We start from the raw sequence: 19,867 nt of genomic DNA on the forward strand, positions 1-19,867 counted from the left end.
GATAAGTGTAAATAAACTGAACCAATTTATATAGTTAGATGGGCTTAAAGGGTAGGCTTAAATTTCAGTCTATATGTGCCATTTATAATACCAGATGTACCATCTCTCCAACTATTTATGTGAGTGAAAAGAGGGGATATAAAGCATTTTATTAACTTCTACATATCGTGACCACCAAATAACATAGAGGTGAGCGAACTAAACCAATTGATAGAACGTTAATATGGCGAGGTAGGCTTTAAACCTATTTTATGGAAAGTATCTCATAACAAATTTTGGACTGTCACAGCGCTAATTGTAGAGCATATAAGAGGGTTTATATCCCCTTGCCAAGGAGTCTTTGTGGGGAATAGTGCCGTGTGTTCATTCTGTATTTGCTTCATTATGAATAAATCCTACTTTATCCCGCCAACAAATATAGCCCCCCCCCCAAACATTTTACTGTGAATATGACTGTTGTCAACTCTTCATTGACAATTTGTACCGTTTTTCTAATTAAGTATCTCTAAATAAGAAGTACAGAAATAGCTAGTCAACTAAAGAATAAAGTATCAAAGAAAAATATAATGTTAAAATAGACTTATAAAAAGTAGAAAAAAAGGGAAGAAAGTAAAATAAATCATGATCTGAAATCAAATTACTCCAACAGCTACACCGCTTTCCTAACATGAGTAATCATATTGAGCCGTGGCAAATACGATAAACAACAATAAAATAGAAAAATATCCTTTTAAATAATAACTGCACAAGTCACTTCTATCTATAGCACAACAAATCGCTATTGATCACACAGACTTACAATAAGGATATACCAGAAACACGCAAGACATTATGATCTATCAAAATCACTGCTCACTGACAAGATTTTGCTAATCACAAGAACCGATTTCTAGGTGGTACCTTCGCGTGAGGTAATTTGCGGTGTCTGTCAAATGCTCTAAGCTCTTACGGAGTCCGAAAAGGTGCCTCATAAATTGGCTGGCGGCTTTTTGAACACAATCTTCCTCATTTTCGTCAAGAGTTGAGTCTCTCTCTATTTCTACACCAGAATCTTCTGTATCCTGATCTGTTCCTAGAAGAAAGAATTGCTGTTTAAAACAAATAAAACTCACAGAAAAAATAAAAATAAAAAAAAGAATAAAAAGAAAAAGAATAATAAAATGATAATAATAATAAAAAAGAAAGAATAATAAAAAAGATAATAAAAAAGAAAAAAGAATAAAAGAGAATAAAGAATAAAAAGAATAATAAAAAAAGAAATAATAAAAATAAAAAAGAATAATAAAGAAAAAAGAATAAACGCAAACCGTCAATACTAAAAATTAAAAACAAAACGTGTTATGAAGCCATAAGCACACACACAATAGCTTAAACTTCATGAGCTTGAACCTCACACACAAAAATACACAAAACACACATATACACAAAAGCCTGTGAGATATTTTAACGTCACACTTGTTCTTTGACATTGACAAAATACCATTTCTAATTTACTCGTATTTATAATACAACAATATTATGGGATTAGAAAACATCAATAAGTATTTCAGTCGCTTATATATTAAAGCAGTATTATGAAAGATAATATCAATGTTATTATTATAATTATATTTTTTACTTCCATCTTGTCTAATTTTCAAAAACATTATGCCTTAAGTCTACAATCTGAATGATTATAGCATTTGTGTTCAATAATTTGTACGTGGAAAAGCTCGGATCATCAAATCACAAACGGGATGCATTATCATTTTGCTGTGCTCATTCTTATGTCCACAAGTATGACTATAATGTTGTTTTGACATTGCTCTACTTTGCATTCTAAACTACCCAATTAATCTTCTACTCTACTAAAGTGCGTTTAATAATGTTGTTATTCCCATTGAATCCAAACTGTTTAAAGTGACACGTGGCTAGATCAATAATTGTCATCTATTGCAGAATACTTCCCAGGATGGGGTTAGCAATAACCTTGCCTGTAGCAAAAGAATATTAGGATGTCAGAATTAATTATTACTGAGCTTACACACTGTACAACAGTCAGGGTTAGCTAAGGTCCATTCACAATAAGAATTAGCTAATACTTAGATTTTGCCATTCAAATGGATACCAACTATCAATAAGATCTAGTCAAGCTTTGGTTAAGTCTAGCTGTAATAGGAACGTAGGATTTTTTTTTTCACAGAGCCCACAGAGCCCAATGTCAGTAAAGGGGGGACTAACAAAAACAAATTATTTGATTATTTGAAAAAGAAGTGTCAAGAACTTCAGAAGTTAGTGACAAAGCTTACTTGCATTTGAAGCATAATTGACTTTCCTTTCGGGATCGATGAGATTGCTATGGCAGAGAAAAAGAGAAGTTACTAGTAGAAAGATTTTGGATCTCGGAAGCCTTTTGCTATTTTCTTTGGCTGTTCGTTTTAAAGTGCACTTTCTAACCGGGAAGGATGAGACAGGAATCTTCCTTTTGGTCTTTTATGCCATTATGTAGGGCCAAAAAGGAATCCCGCAAAAATTCTGAAATAGTAATTCGGTTGAAACTATCAAATTACTATTTACATAGCCACACAGTTTTCTCATCTTGCCATCTCATCAGTCATCATCTCATCAGTTTTCATCTAATCATCTCATTTCATCATTTCATCATTTTCATCTCATCATCTCATCAGTTTTCTCAACTTGCGTCATAAACAAAGCTGGTCTCACTGGTTTCATTAGGAAACTCAAAGGAACTGTCATAGTGAAAGAGTCAAAACCTTCAAGCTCAGTAAGTCTAGGCACATCTTTAGTTTTACAAGCAATGACCTTGTTGGTCATTCAGGTTATGATTGAAATAGAAACTTTGGCCCTGCACGATGGAAAATATTAGAAAACAACAAGAGTAAAGAAGCAGTAACAGTAAAAGTAACGACAGAATTAGAACAAAAAATTAATAATCATGCGTGATTCGATTCATTAATTACAGATCTATCAATTTACCGGGCGAGAATTATGATACTGCTTGAGATTGTTCTTAGTGATGGATCAAAACATGCTTAGAAATAGGAAAACATTGTTTTTTGGGCAATCTTAAACGTTTTTTCAAACAATAAATAACATGAATAAATTGCGAACCAAATTCGAAAAATGTAGCTCGTTGGATAGATAGCGCTGAATCTCAGCTATTTGATGACGGTTGTTGTATTAGGTTGTCGGATCCTGCCTGTGACTGTATAATATCAAGAAGGGAGTCGTTCAAACCAAAATCTAAAGTATGTTTGCTTTTTTTCATTGAAAATAGAGACCACAGCGCAACAAAGATTCAATTCCTTCGGCCAAATAGTAACCAAAACTCTAGAAAATGGTCATAATAACAATTTGTACATCAAAAGAAATTGCTTTTTATGCTGATTCCAAATATGTAACATTTATTAAGTTTAATGCTATCCATTAAAACCTATGAGCCCGAGAAGATTTTCCAACTTTTTGAAAAAAGTGACTACATCCTCAGAAAGTCAAGTAACCTTAATAAAAATCATATCATCAGAGTCAGTATATAAGAAAACCGTGATGTAATATTTTCAAGATTCTATCCAACAAAATAGGGAATTTTGAATTTTTTTTGGGCAGAAGAAAGATCACGGATGCGTGCTTATTTGTTTGTATTTTTTTCCCAGGAGTAATCGTATCGAACTAGGGGTTCTAGAGAACTGAGAGAAATATCATTAAAAGAGAATTCAAAACAACACAACAACAGTTCCACTAAACAACAGTTTTAGTGCAGACAGGGCCAATATTTTCTTTTTGGTTCTTTAAAATAAATTCTTGCCTCTCTAAAAAAAATATACAATCAAGCCAATCATCTTTCGGCCCAGAACCTTACTCTTTACGCTAAAATTTGACTGTTTGTCACATTTTTGTAAGAACGACTCCTGAAACACAAGGGCCGTTTAATTAGAACAGGAAGCTTTTTGCCATTGTGATAATAAGTGGAATTTACCTTAAAGATCGGAGGTTCGGTGGGGGGAAGGCCTCCCTCATAGTTAGAAAAATCCCATGTTATTCTGCATTGTGAAAATACCGAAACCAGCCCGTAGTATCGAAGCCGACTCTCCTGAGTGCAGGAGAGTCGTGATAAAACCTTAGCGTGGATAGAACAGGCTTCAGGGGTGGTACCTCATCCCACTTTTCATATTTGTGATAATTTATTTTTTTTTTTTATTTTACCGTCACTCTTTACATACATTTGAAAAGAGAGTATCACTATATCTCTGCATTGATAAAGAGAGATAGAGTTATTTAATATTACCAAGAAAGTGACAACACTGGTCTAATTGACCACCATTGGTATAATTGATAACACTGGTCCGGCCACTTTAAGAAATGAAATGGTTGTCTGAGGGGGGGGGGGGAATGAGCTAATATATTAAAAATCTACTAATACAATAAATGGTGCCTCTGATCACAAGAGAGCAAAAATAGTCTGTATCATTAAAATGAAACCTTTGTTTAAGGGGACTCGATACCTTAAGGTCATTTTATGAGCCTAAGCGTCGTCTAACCAATACAAAAAAGGGCGAATTGAGGAATTTTCACTAGGAATCAAACAAAATCGAAATTTATTGAAAATCTATGGTTTGACTATGAAATTTGATTGAAAAGGAAACGCAATTTTACGTCCTCTGTGTTGGCAAGCGTTTCAAGTGAATCGGATAGTACCATAAGGAACTCTAAAGCTGCAGAATTGCTTAGATTATACTTCTTTTGAGTTTATTTTCAACATTATTCTAGCAGGTATTCTACTGCATTTTTAGGGACTGCCCTTTTCTGAACTTAAAAAAAAATTCTGCCTGTTTAATAAAAAAAGCAAAAATTCTCATAAATTCTGTCTGTTATAAGCAAACTAAATGAGAATATCTGATCTTTACAAAAATTCAAGTCAATTAAAAACAAATTATTAACTGATCATAAGTTTCTTTCCGATTACTTTTCAATTTAAATCCTATGATGGTACAATTGATACTGGCCAACAAACAGAAATTAATCGTTGAAGAGGCAAGGCAATACTATTTTAGTATATACAGTTCCATTGTTATGAATTGCTCCAAAGGCACGCATTATACCCGACCCCTTTTTAGAACATTACAGGAAAGACAAGTTATACATCTGTATTCTACATGTTTGGTCTGTGACAAAACTAAACTTTGTTTTTTACCTATTTCAGAGTCCGTATCTGATATGGCAGTGCTGATACTTGATGCAGATGACATTGGCATGCTTGTCACCGATGTCCGACGGGCAAAAGTTTTCCTTTTCTGTGGTCGTGTTACTTCCGGGGCATTTTCTTCATCATTGGGACTCGTTGCCCAAATAAGCTCAGTTTTCATATTGTTTAAAGTCTGATAAAGGTTGTACAAATCAGCTGCTTGTAGGTTGCGAATAAACGAGCGAGACTTGCTAGCGATGTTTACCTCTAAATTGGAGTCGCTTCCAACCTGAAAAGAATTATTGGGTCCATAAAATATGATGTGGTTAGCTAAAAAAATAACAGCTTGTTACAAAAAAGTCAAATAAAGTAGCCTTATAATACAAGATGTATTAAGATACTGTAATATAAATTCGATTATATTCGTACACTAGAGGATATGCGAATTTATTCGTGTTCTGGCCCGGCAAAGTGCCAGAAGAGGGCAAACAAAACTCATATGTCTCAAATAAAATTATAGTAAAAATTGAACGATAAAATAAAATAAATGGTTTGAAAAAACCCATAGGATCAAAGTTCGTTGTTAAGAAAATGTCTGGTATATAAAAAAGCAAAAAAACAAAACAAACTATATTCTACATCTAAATGTTTATATGTTTTATTCCCCATTTTAATATAAAATTTATCTGATAAACAACAGTTATAATATAAAATTATCGTTATGCTTAATGGCCATATCTCGTAAAACAATATACTGTGAAAAAATAATAAATAGAACTAATAAAATCTTAAACAAAATGTGAATCAAAGGGAAACAAAGTGAAAATACTAATACAAAACAATCTTAATTTTGACTTGAAAAGCTTGAAGCTCCAACTATTTCCACATTTCACAGAAAAACGAAATATGATTCAGTTTATAAAAATGAAAACTCCTCGTTATAATGAGACACAAATAATATATAGGAAGAGCGATCAGGCCACTTGATCGGGTATATTTTGTTTCAAAGGGTGGCTTACAAAGGATAGCAAAAGGCGCAACATAAGACCTGTCCAATAAATGCAGCTGATATGCAACTAGGACAAGCAGGGCTGTAATCAGGAGTTTTTTGAGGGGAGGGGGTACCAAAGACTTAAAAAAAAACGCATCAGAAAATTTTTATATTCATTTTCCCCTGGATATGGCTTTGAAGGCAAAGCTCATTAATCTGGATGGGATGCGTTAATCTGGATGCTTAATCTGGATGCTTAGCATCGATGCCAAAGTACCAATTCGTTCATATATCGTATAACATTATTGCATTAAACATTTAATACGCAGAAATTTGTATCGCGTTTAGCTAATTTGTAGACTTCTACTATGGAAAAAGGTAAATTGCAGTTTCTTATATTTAAAATCAGAAAAAATTGGTGTCAATTGAGGATACTTCTCCCCTCGTTTTTGACCCCATTCTTGAATTTTTATAACTTCCTTTTGGGAGTGGAGGGAGAATTTCATCATAGAAAGTCTTTTTTTTGTGTTTTCATAGTAAAAAAATAAAAAAGCTAAAATTGGCCCCGACTCCTTAGATTCTGAGAAATATATTAGCATCCATATTTAAGTTTTCGTAAATTGACAACACTGTTAAAAAACTGACATATTCTTACGTTGTCACTGTCACAAGACTTGACAATTTAACATGACAAGATGTGAACTAAAAATATTAGTGTCATGAACAATGTAGTGTCTAGCGACTTCATTAAAAACTAGAACATTCCAAAGAAAATCGGGTAATTGGTAGGATTACAGCATTTTTTAAAGAGAATTATAGGTCAATACCTGGCATTTATAAAATAGACGGGCTTTTGGTTAGGCTGAGTTGTGACTTTGGGTTGGTGGGCCTACTGACGACAGAGTTTTGTAAGTTGTTTTTCATTTTTATTTACTATCCCTTAAATTTTTAAATGGTTGAAAGAACAAGTATGCAACAGTTATGGTTGAACAAAACCACAACCGGTAGATTTTGTCACTTAAAAGTTACGCAGACTCTTTGAATCGACCTTTGTCCACAACAGTTTAAATAATGCTATAAAAAATAATACTTCAAGTTGTATTCCCTGATAAGATAACATGTCAAGGTAATTCAAGTAGAAGATGCAGTATTGGAGACCACTGCCTGTAGTACGATGCATATTTAGTGCCGTGTGCCAGGTTTACTGAAAGTTAAAAAAAAAAAAAAAAACCTACACAGGCTTACAAGCAAACAAGCACCTAAAACTGTAATTTGCAAAGGTCGTGGTTTATTATTGTTCACTAGTTTCTGACCACAGACTGAATGAAGCAACCTGAAATTGCATAATTACTAGTAAACCAGGAAGGAAGTTGGGTTCATGGTTGTGTTCCCATGCTCAAAGGTACTTCTTGGCTCCGCCTTCATATGGGCGCAAGATTAAATTTTTATCTGTGGCTGGTACATATGTGGATTTGTATACGGATTCCTTTGGAGAATTTCCTCCGATAATTGTTTCCAATTCTTAAAAAAAAAAAAAATCGAATTTGAAAACTGGCTTTTTATCGAAATTATTGGTACTGAGGTGGTGGGACCCTCTCAACTGTTCAGATATTTTACCGTTAGATTGATAATTATAGTCACATGCAAGCCTAGGGAGTCCACTGGGAAGGGGACAGGACAGTCAGCCATAAAGATTTTCAGAAAAATAAATCGCCTTCCTTAAGATTTGACAATGGGTAAAATTTCCCTTTTTTCCATTTAAGATTTCCTAAACTGAATGTCTGAATTGAATTTGAAATTATCGGGTTATAATATAAAATAATGCGAATAAAACTAGCCAATAATCAGCTATACTCTGTCAGATTTAATTAAAAAAAAATACTTCAAATACAAAAAGAGCGGCGGTAAAACTTAAAACAAAGTGAAATCATCGAACAGTTCGTAGTAACGAACTGTAAGCAAGGAGCGACCCGACTCAATAGAAGCCGAAACTCTGAAAGACGGAATTTTGATGCCAATAGATACACCAAAATATTGAATTTGTATGCTGATTGTAAATATATAAGTTTCATCAAGTTTCGTCTTACCCATCAAAAGTTACGAGCCTGAGAAAATTTGCCTCATTTTCGAAAAAGGGAGAAACACCCCGAAAAATCATAAAATCTTCAAGAAAATTATGCCATCAAATTCAGCGTATCAGAGAACCCTTTTTGTAACACAAGGTTGGTGGACAAGTGACCGCTCTCCACGCCCCTTTTTTCCCAAAGTTATCTGATAAAAATTTTGGGACAGTCATTTTGTTCAGTATAGTTGATAGTTGAAATATATCAAATAATTAAGAGTTTAGGGGTAAAATGACCCCACTCCCCAGAGTCCGTGGGGAGAGGCCTGTAAGTTATAAAATTTTCTCATTGTTTAAGTGTAGTATTTGTTATTGAGATGTATACAGACATTTTTTGGTGGGTGATTTCGTGCTTGGGTGGATCTCCACAGGGAGTATCTTCCTTGGGGAGGGAATTTTCGGGGGTGAATTTTCCAGGGAAAAATTTTTTCCTGACAAAATTCCTATACGAAATTATTTTTAATTGTCTTATATTCTCTTTGCCGAATCAAGTATGTTTCGTGGGAATTATTTGGGGGTTATTTTCCGCATGTTTTGGATTCTGGAAAAAATTTCAACGGAAGGGGGTTTATCTAGAGTGATTGAAAACCGATTAGAAATTAAAGTCTTTTTACAAATAAAAGTATGATAAGAAGAATTTTTCATGCTGAATCGTCTGTACGACATTTTACGCTGGGGGGGAGGTATTCTCAGCGAGAAGGGAACTGTCTCGACGGAATTTGACGAAGGGGGCTCACTATACGTTGGATGAAATACCTCGGAGGAGTTTCCAATGAGGGGGAGGGGTATATTTCATGGAGAGTCAGGCAGATTTACCGGTATTATTTGAAAAAACGATCAGAAATTAAATAAATAAACAAGGTTTTTTTTTAACTGAAAGCAAGGAACAACATTAAAACCCAAACCAATCAGAAATTATTCCGTATTTAAAGGGTTTTCCCCTCTTGAATGTAGCTATAGCGTAAAGAGCAAGGTATTGAGGAGAGGGCAATCTTTCAAATACGGAAAAATTTCCGATCCTCGAAATCACGCTCTTTACGCTAATGTTACGATTTTATCCCAAACCATTAATAACGAGTCCTAGAACACAAGAGTCACTTAATTAGACCATAAAGAAGATTTTTTAAGTAATAAATAATAATTTAGTATAAGAGCGAGGTGTTTAGGAGGGGGTAACTACCTTCATATAGCAGATAGGGCTATAGGTTGTGGAATTTGTCCACATTGTTTACAGGTTGCATTAATAACATCAAGTATAATTACATTAAGTAACATTAATATAAGTACATTAAGTACTAAGTAACAATTTAGCGTGAAGAGCCAAGTGTTTAGGAGGGGGCAACACCTTTCATATACCAGCAAGACGTAAAAATTACGAAAGTTACCCGTATTGTCTGAACGTACTATCAAACAGTTCGGACTGTAAGTAAGGAGCGACTCGGCTCAATAGTGACCGAAACTCTAAAGAAGGGAATTTTAATACTAATAGATACGTCAAAAGAATCAGATTTTTATGCTGATTAAAATATATAAGTTTCATCCAGTTTAGTCTTACCCACCAAAAGTTAAGAGCCTGCTAAAATTTGCCTTATTTTCAAAAAAGAAGAAATCCCCCTTGAATGTCAAAAAATCTTAATAAAAATCCCACCACCGGATTCAGTGTATCAGAGAACCCTACTGTAGAGGCTTCAAGCTACTATCTGCAAAAATGTGGAACTTTGTATTTTTTGCCTGAAGAATCATTTTTTTTAGTTTTTTTCTATCGTTTTTTATTTGTTTCCGAGGGGGGATCGTGTCGATCCAGTGGTCTTAAAACAACACGAGAGGGCTCGTTCGAATGAAAATCAAAAGTTCTAGTGCTCTATATAAGGGACCAAAAAATTGCAGGCCAACTAGGCCCCCTCCCACGCACATTTTTCCCAAAGTCACTGGATTAAAATTCTGAAATAGTCATTTTGTTCAGCATATTCGAAAAGTCTATTAAGTATGTTTTTGAGAACGACTTAACCCCCCCCCCCCCAGTCCCCGGGTGAAGAACTGCAAGTTATGAACTTTGCCCATTGTTTACACACTGTATTGGTTATTGGGAGGTATACAAACGTTTTCAGGGGGGGAATTATTCTGGTGGGGGAGAGGGTTTACGCGGGAGGATCTTTCCACGGAGAAGTTTTTCACGGGGGAAGATAATCTCCATAAAGGGGATGCTGGATTTTCCAGCATTATTTAAAAACAATTGGAAATGAAATAAAAAAACGAGTTTTTTAACTAAAATTAAAGAGCAACATTAAAATTTAAGACAAACAGAAATCATTACGTATATGAGGGGATTCGTCCCCTCCTCAATACCTCGCTCTTTACACTACAGTATTTTTAGTAATTTCAAAATAACTATTTATTCTATTTAAACGGCCTTTGTGATTCATGGGTCATTCTTAAAGAATCGGAACAAAATTCAAACTTTATCGTAAAGAGCGAGGTATTGACGAGGGGGTGAACCCCCTCATGTATGTAATAAAATTATACAAATATAGAAGTTCGTTACGTAAGTTAATTTGTGAGTTGAGAATATTTATTACTAACATAAAAGTTCGCAAATCAAATTAAAAGTTCTAGTACTCTTTTTAAGTAATCAAAAAATTGGAGCGTAACTAGGCCCCCTCCCCCATCCATATTTCTCAAAATCTGAAAGTAAGGAGCGACATTAAAACTTAAAACGAACAGAAAATATTCCGTATATGAAAGGGGCTGTCCCCTCCTAAACTCTCCTTTCTTTACTAACGTTTTTTATTGTTTTAAAAGTAGAGTTGTGAGAAAGAGTCAAACTTTAGCGTAAAGAGCGAGGCGTTGAAGAGGGGACAGCCCCTTTCATATAGCGGAATAATTTCTATTCGTTTTAAGTTTTAATGTCGTTCCTTACTTTCAGTTAAAAAAACTTGTTTTTTATTTAATTCTTTCAAACAGATCGTGATAACGATCTGTAAGGAAAGCATGACCAACTCTAGCGACATTCGACGGATTTACCCATGCCAATAGTAATGTAAATTCTAATAAACGAAGGTTGGCAAGCATTATCTACACAATAAGAATTTCTATTTTAGATTGATTCCAAGTATGTAAAAAAAATTTACGCTTAAACGTAACATTTAAAGTAAATAAAATAAGTAAACTTGCAAATTTAAAATGCCTAGCGAAGCTAAGCCAGGGTCTTACCCATTGCGGCGAAAAACTCATGAGAATTAATGACGAGACGAAAAGGATTCGTGGATTATTTTCAAACAGTTTGTGGAAGCGAATTGGGAATAAAGATATTTTTAAGAAGAAGTCCAAGAAATGAAGTATTTTGGATGGAACTGATAATCAGGAACGTAGCTCCATGATTTTTAGCTGGGGGAAGAGTCAAGAAAGGTCCACATCTGGATAATCGAGGGGCATGGGCTAGATAGTAATTTTTCTCTCCAAATGATTGGGGGAATGCCCTAAACTGACGCTCAAACGAACAGAAACCAAATGAAAAAAAGTTTATAAAATGAAAGTAAAGGGTGACTTTAATAATAATTAAAACGAAAAAGAATTATTCTGTATAAGCAAAACCTTCAAAATACAAAAATAACAAACACTATCGTTTTATTTGTTAATCTCATTGTTATTGCCATTTTATTATATAACTTTTATCATTTTAAGATAAACAAAAAAAAAAGTTTATCAGACGAAAGTAAAGAGCGACACTAAAAAAAGAAACATTACATAAAAAAGAAACATTAGCTGTTATTTATCTGAGGAGGCTGCTCCCCCTTCAGCCTCTTTCTCTGTGTACTAATGATTTTCTCATGCTTTACTGAAAACATTTTTGGGTGCAACAAATCTACCTTGTTGACAGTAGCATGTGTTTTGCTTACCGATTGTCTTTCATAACAACTGAAAAAATATTTTAAAAAAGTAAATTTTAATCAATTAGACCCCTACCACCATTCTTTAGGGATTGTGAAAAATGTTCTTTGTCCAACTCTCAGTCTCCTTGTGTTAAAGCATTAACTGGGGGAGCAATTCAAACTTAAGCGTGAAAAGCGGTGTTTGAGGAGAGGGGGCAGCCCCCTCAAATACGGGATGATTTTTGTTTGTTTTACGTTCTTTCTTGGGAGTGTTCCCCTTTTTTCTAAAATTAAAGAAGGTTTCTCAGGCTCGTAACTTTTGATGAATAGTTTTTTACTTATTGAAATTGATTTACTTTGAGCTATCCTACAAAGGTGATTCATTTAAAGAATTGAATTTAAAGAATTAATAAATTCTTTAAAGAATTAATTTAAAGAATTAATGTTTAAAGAATGAATTAAACTTTAAAAGAATTAATGAACTAATAATTATTAAAATTTATTACTAATAATTATTTACTAATAATTATTAAACTTTAAAATTAAATAATTTAAAAGAATTAATTAATTGCATTTAACGAATTAATGTTTTGATATTTTATTATTTATAAGTTTAAGTTATTATTAGCACGAGTTGCTCCATAATTTTAGTTCGTTGCCACAAACTGTATCATTGTTACCATTACTGATCACCAATACATGAAGTCTACGCCCTACGGAAAACGGATTTGGTTTGTGATTACTTTCACTAATGTAAACAAAAAAGGCTTGAAAATGTGAAAGTTGGAAAAATAGAATGCCTACTTGTATTAGTTTTACCTAAAGCAGGTGGTTTGATACAATAAGAAATCTATTTGACAGATCGGTTATACTAACGATGATTTAAAAATAGATTTTAACTCCTATGTAACATTAATAGCAGTAATGAATTGTCTTTGACTTTTCCTTAAAAACACTTGTTGAATGTTTGCAAAAACAAGCTGAACAAAACCAACTGCAATTCCTGTTAGTTCAATAGTTCAACTTCAGTCCCTGACCTCATTTCTGTATATAAAATTCTAGGGTCAAGCTATCTGTGGAAAAGAAGAAAAACGAAGAAATATGCCCTCGATGCAGAATATCGTCTTTGGAGCCACTTTTCTTGATTTTCGAACCAATATATTTTCCTTGTTACTGCAGCTAAGAGACAGTCAGTTTCCTATATAGGGGTATTGGATAAGGCAGTTATAATAGTATACTTCTTTTTTTGACCTGACAGGAGTTATTGGCTATTTTGTTCTTTACTATGGGACGTGACCGTCTCTTACTATGTTGCAAACTACCGCTGCAACCCGGATATATTCTATATGTGAATGTTGGTTTACGTCATCTTCTTTATGAACTGAAGAAATTTGAATTGAACATTATAACAAAACATTATATAAGATACGATTTGCCGTTGACTCCAAGGTTGTGTTGTCCCTCAGCTTTTACATAGAAATATGCAAAAAAGAATGAGATCAGGCGGTTGTCCTCGGTCAAAACCCATTTTCAGCATTTTTCTGCTTTTCGAAAAAATCGCGCTACACCTTTTTCCATTTTTGAAACAGAAGAAAATATTAATATTTAGAAAACTTCTGACGTCAGAACGGACTCGCCGTGTCAAGATGAGGGCTGGTCCATTTATTTGAAGTGCCAAGAATATTAAAATAAAAACATTGACTCCTTTATTTCTATTTTACTTTACTTCTGTTTTAGTAGGGATTTTTAATGTTTTGTTTTTATTTATTTTAGTGGTTGCTTTTTAAGCTTCTTTTTTTGCACAGCAGAAAGTCTCGGTCGAGATATTTGCATTAGGTTTTCATTTTCACTGGCTATAAATATCCTTGTTTTTTCTTCTTTCAAATTTTTTTTATCTTCACATATATTCTTCTCGGATCCATTTGAATTCACACCTGAAAACCTCAATTTGCCAAAGTTTTTCTTCTGGTTGTTTAGAATTATGAAGCATTTAATTTATTGTCAAATTTTTGTCAGTGTTGCCACGTTGATACGTGAAAATAAACAAGCAAAACTAATTGGATAAGCATGCCAATTTTTTTCGTCAGTAAAAATTAAAACATTAAGAACCTGTTAATTCCCAGTGACAACTATATCTTCAGCTGTTTGGTATTAAATAATTTTAGCTTTCTTTTCATTGATTTTCTATCAATGTTCTTTTTTTTAATTTTGCACCCGTTACTAACAAACAATTTATATCTGCATATTTAGGTCTCTCTCATGAGAAATTTAATTCCCAGTTTTCCCAACTTTGAAGATTTGTTAAAAAGCCAAATACAATTTTCCAGTGAATTTCAGTATATTTGGTTAATCAGTCAATATTCGTGAAAATTTTTACTAAATGGTCTTAAAGGTTATTCTATTGGATATTCGCCACTGACATTCTAATGTTGGTAAGACACGACTTACCACGAGCATCTATTTTAAGGTTTAAGGTATCCCGTATGAAATTTAAGGAAAATGTCTTAAAAAGACGGTTTTTCCATAAATTTCAGTAGATTTGCTTTTCGGTCAATTTTCGCGATAATTGTTACTAAATATTCTTAAAGACCAGCCGTAGTTTCCCATCGATATTCGTTCCTAATATTTTATTAAATAAAAAAACAAGTTTTTTTTAGCTGAAAGTAAGGAGCGACATTAAAACTTAAAACGAAAAGAAATTACTCCGTATGAAAGGGGCTTTTCCTCCTCAACGCCCCGCTCTTTACGCTAAAATTTAATTCTTTCTTGTAACTCTACTTTTTAAAACAGCAAAAATTTTAGCGTAAAGAGCGGGGCGTTGAGGAGGAAAAGCCCATTTCATATACGGTGTAGTTTCTATTCATTTCTGAACGTTTTAATTTAATAACGTTTTTTAACGTTTTATATTTAATTTCTGAACGTTTTTGAATTAATGCATGTTTTGATTTTGGCTCTCCGCACATAAATAATTAAAAGAAATCTGCATATTTTTTGGCTAAATGGCTTTCTCATAGTTTTAATTCAAAGATTTTGAGAAGAAAAGGAGCGGGGGAGGAGGTTTAGTTGCCCTCCAATTTTTGGATTACTTAAAAAGGCAACTAGAACTTTTAATTTTTTACGAACGTTTTCATTAGTAAAAAAAAATATGCGTAGCTTACAAATTAACTTACGTAACGAACTTCTATATTCGTATGTTTTTATTACGTATATGAGGGGGTTCGTCCCTTGGTCAATACCTTGCTGTTTACACTAAAGCTTAAATTTTCTCCCAATTCCTTAAGAATGACCCCTAATAACAAAGGCCGTAGAATAAATAGTTGAAATTACTAAAAATACTTTAGCGAAAAGAGCGTGGTATTACGAGGAGGTGAACCCTCATATGCGTAATAATTTCTGTTCGTTTTAAGTTTTATTGCTGCTCCTTACTTTCAGTTGAAAAAACTTTTCAGATTTATTTTTTCATTGTTTTTTTTAAATAATGCTAGAAAATCCTGCACACCCTTCATTGAAATTCTCTTCCCCCATGACAAGTTCTTCCATGGAAAGATCCTCCCACGTACCCCCCTGAGCTTCTCCCCCCAAAAAAAACAACAAAAATATCCCCTGAAAATGTCTGTACACTTTCCAATAACCATTACTATATGTAAACACTGGTCAAAGGTTGTAACTTGCAGCCCCTCCCACGAGGACTGTAGGGGATTAAGTCGTCCCCAAAGACATAGTTATTAGGCATTTCGACTATAATGAATAAAATGTCTATCTCAGAATTTTGATCCGGTGGCTTTGGGGAAAAGAGACCGTAGAGGGGGCCTAGGTGCCCTCCAATTTTTGGGTCACTTAAAAAGGGCACTATAACTTTTAATTTCGGTTACAATGGGCCCTCTTGCGACATTCTAGGACCATTGAGTCGATACGATCACCCCTGGGAAAAAAAAAACAAAAAAACAGAAAAAAAAACAAATAAACACGCATCCGTGATCTGTCATCTGGCAGGAAATACGAAATTCCACATTTTTGTAGATAGGAGCTTGAAACCTCTACATCCGGTTATTCTGATACGCCGAATCTGATGGTGTGATTTTCGTTAAAATTGTATACTTTTATGGGGTTTTCCCCCCTGTTTTCTGAAATAAGGCAAATTTTCTCAGGCTCGTAACTTTTGATGGGGAAGACTAAATTTGATGAAACTCATATATTTAAAATCAGCATTAAAATGCAATTCGTTTGATGTAACTATTGGTACAAAAATTTCATTTTTAGAGTCTAAGTTACTATTGAGCCGGGTCGCTCCTTACTACAGTTCGTTACCACGAACTGTTTGATTACCGGTTAGACATAACTTGACACAAATATCAAGTATAAAGTTTAATATGAGCTATTAATATCAACTTGTAAGACATTAAGGTACTAACGTGTTATAGCGACCGCACCAAAGAAGACAAGTTAGGTTAATGATAATGAGATATACCGAAATATGATGAAAACATAAAAATTTAGTAAAAAAATTATGGAAGCTATAATAGAGAATTATGGAAAGCAGGCCCTCCAGAACAAATTATATTATATACCTAGCATAACCACCTCTATATATTAAATATTTGATTAAAATATACCTGCCTAGATACCGTTTATCTCACTCAAGATAAATTGATTATCTCCAAGTGGACACAAGAAAAGCCGTTTTCACTACAGATCAAGAGCAAAGTGTTGCAGAGGCGGATCCAGGATTTTTTAGCGGGGGGGGGCGCAAAATATTTTACTTCGATAAACTTACGAAAAAAGAAATACCAGCAATTTAAATGGAACCTCAACGATTATATGCCGTAGGTAGGTTGTGGAAATGGTCGTAAATTTAATCTAAAATCACTTGAGGGTTAAAGTTCTAATAAATTTGTTGAGATCAAAATGATGTAAAAATATATTATTGATATAAAAAATAGTAAGTTATAGAAACCACCCCGCCACAAAAAAATGAAAAGCTGTTCACACTTAACGAAAAATATGACATTTAATATGGCAATACGATATTATTCCAAAATCCAACACTACGTTAGGGGGTGGGCGCGTCCCCCGCGCCCCCACCTGGATCCGCCACTGAAGTGTAGTCGCTATAACACGCAAGTACCGACATTAATGAAGATTCATATGGAAACGGTAAGCCAGCCAAATGGAAATGAAAGTAAAATTACCTTTCCGTCCATTAGTTTTCGAGGCACCAGAATATTCTCGTTCATATTCGCCACAGCTTTGACGAATTTGTCCATCACTGAGACAATACTTTGTTGTGAAAACTCAACAGCTGAAGATTCGAAGGACATCTTTTTTCTAGTACACCCTCCACGACTGGAAATAATATTTAAGATCAAAATCAGACTTCAAAGACGGTTTAAAGATATACCGAATCTTCCCCTGAAAGTGGAACCTGCAAAAGACCATTCTCGAAAGTCAGCTTTGAAAGTTGTGGCCGTTTTGCCCGACACAGATGCAAAAACTAATTTTATGAAGGGGGGAAATGGCAACACATTTTTAGGCAAGCTACAGGAAAATATAAGAAAGAACACAAATGTAAATCAGAAAATATAATAATGAAAATATAGAGGCCAGATTAAAGAACATCGAGATTTTGTGGGGGGGAGGGGGACCAAAAGGCTCCTCCTCTCCTGCAATCTTTCTTAACAGCAATATTAAAGATCTGTAGCTGATGAAAAAAGGTAATTCAGAGAAGTACTAAATAGAAACAAAATAGCAATTTTACATTTGTGTATTTTTCTCAGATATGTATGTTAACGAACTTTGAAATGAACAAAAACCTCACGAGTTCAGCATGATCTTGAGCAGATATTGCGCAATAAAATGCACAAATATAAACTACCTTTTTCATTCAAATTAAATAAAAAAAAACAGGTTTTATCTGAAAGTAAGGAGCAACAGTAGAACTTAAAAAGGGACAGAAATTATTACTTATATGAGGGGGTTCGTCCCCTCCTCAATACCTCGCTATTCCAAAAGAAATTTAATTGAAAAGTGGCAAAGAAATGTAAAAAATTCAAACTTGAATCCCAGATAGAGATGGAATAACTAAGATGCATTTAGATAGAATAACTTACGCTGGCTCGTCAGCAATACTGACTTGAGGACTATTTGAAAATAGCATGGAACGTATTTTCTAAGAAATTTAATTGAAAAATGGCAAAGAAAAGCAAATACTTCAGACTTTAATCCCAATGCATTTGATGGAGATGGAATAACTAAAATGCATTTAGATGGAATAATTTACGTTGGCTCATCAGCAATAGTGACTTGAGCACTATTTGACAATAACGCGGTACGTAGTTTCTAAGAACTTTTGATGGAGATGGAATAACTAAGATGCATTTACATGGAATAATTTACGTTGGCTCATCAGAAATACTGACTTGAGCACTATTTGAAAATAGCATGGAACGTAGTTTCTAAGAACTTTAATTAAAAAGTGGCAAAGAAACGCAAATACTTCAGACTTTAATCCCAATGCATTTGATGGAGATGGAATAACTAAGATGCATTTAGATGGAATAATTTACGTTGGCTCATCAGCAATAGTGACTTGAGCACTATTTGACAATAACGCGGCACGTAGTTTCTAAGAACTTTTGATGGAGATGGAATAACTAAGATGCATTTAGATGGAATAACTTACGTTGGCGCATCAGCAATAGTGACTTGAGCACTATTTGACAATAACGCGGTACGTAGTTTCTAAGAACTTTTGATGGAGATGGAATAACTAAGATGCATTTACATGGAATAATTTACGTTGGTTCATCAGAAATACTGACTTGAGCACTATTTGAAAATAGCATGGAACGTATTTTCTAAGAAATTTAATTGAAAAGTGGCAAAGAAAAGCAAAACCTTCAGGCCATAATGCCAATGCGTTTGGTGGCATGATTTGAAGTGTCCATGCTTTTCTTCGTTCATATATGCGAAGAAATGCTATGAATCATTTTGAAAAATGAAACAAAACAGAATTAATGGATAGAATAAAGCAGAGACAAAACAAAAGTAGTTTTACGGTATATTTTTGACGTTAGTTAGAAGCTTTCTAGTCCCAAATCCCAGTCTATCTTCAGAGTAAAAAAAGGAGAAAAATGAAGAAAGAAAATCTGCAACACAATTAAATTCCAAGTAAAAAACAACTTAAAGTTGCTAGTAGCAAAGTTGTATAAACTATAAGAAAGTAAAATTAAAAAGTAAAGTAAAACTAAAGTTAAAAAGTAAAAGTTTACTACATAAAACAGTAAAGATATAAAACATACTGTTTACGCATTTACTATCTTTTCGCCGTGATATTAATTAATATTTTCATAAGCATAAATATTCGGAGGTCATCAGGATGACAATTACAAAGGAAGTCAAAAACCAATCATTCTCATTGGTGGGCCGGGAAACACCTTGGCAAGGCATTTAAGGATCATTCACAATGAGATATCACCAATACCGAAATATAGCTAGCGCCTATTTCAGCCAATCAGATTTTTTCTGATTGGTTGAGAAAATTCTATAATAAATTCTGATTTGCTCAAATTAGCGCAACCGAAATTTCGGTTTTAGTAAAATCTCATTATGAATGCGCTTTAAGGCAAAAGCCAAAATAGATGTTGTTCAATCCGTTGCTAAGAGTAGATGCTTCACTTTACTTCACCGACTATCATCACCAAAAT

At 33.8% G+C, this 19,867-nt stretch overlaps 1 protein-coding gene across 6 annotated transcripts in view; it reads right to left on the reverse strand.

Moving 5' to 3' along the window:
- Positions 1 to 549: 549 nt before the first annotated feature.
- The window catches only part of LOC136036470 (uncharacterized), a 42,723-nt gene continuing 23,405 nt past the window's right edge, over positions 550 to 19,867 (reverse strand). For all 6 annotated transcript variants that reach the window (XM_065718724.1, XM_065718722.1, XM_065718725.1 and 3 more), the window contains exons 2-4: positions 17,354 to 17,507; positions 5,192 to 5,471; positions 550 to 1,072 (exon numbers count right to left, since the gene is read on the reverse strand). In XM_065718724.1, the coding sequence (XP_065574796.1) occupies positions 870 to 1,072; positions 5,192 to 5,471; positions 17,354 to 17,507 (637 nt within the window). In that variant the 3' untranslated portion in view covers positions 550 to 869. The remainder of the gene's footprint in view (positions 1,073 to 5,191; positions 5,472 to 17,353; positions 17,508 to 19,867) is intronic.

Source organism: Artemia franciscana, chromosome 15 (assembly GCF_032884065.1).
Source record: "Artemia franciscana chromosome 15, ASM3288406v1, whole genome shotgun sequence".
Taxonomy (NCBI): Eukaryota; Metazoa; Arthropoda; class Branchiopoda; order Anostraca; family Artemiidae; genus Artemia; species Artemia franciscana.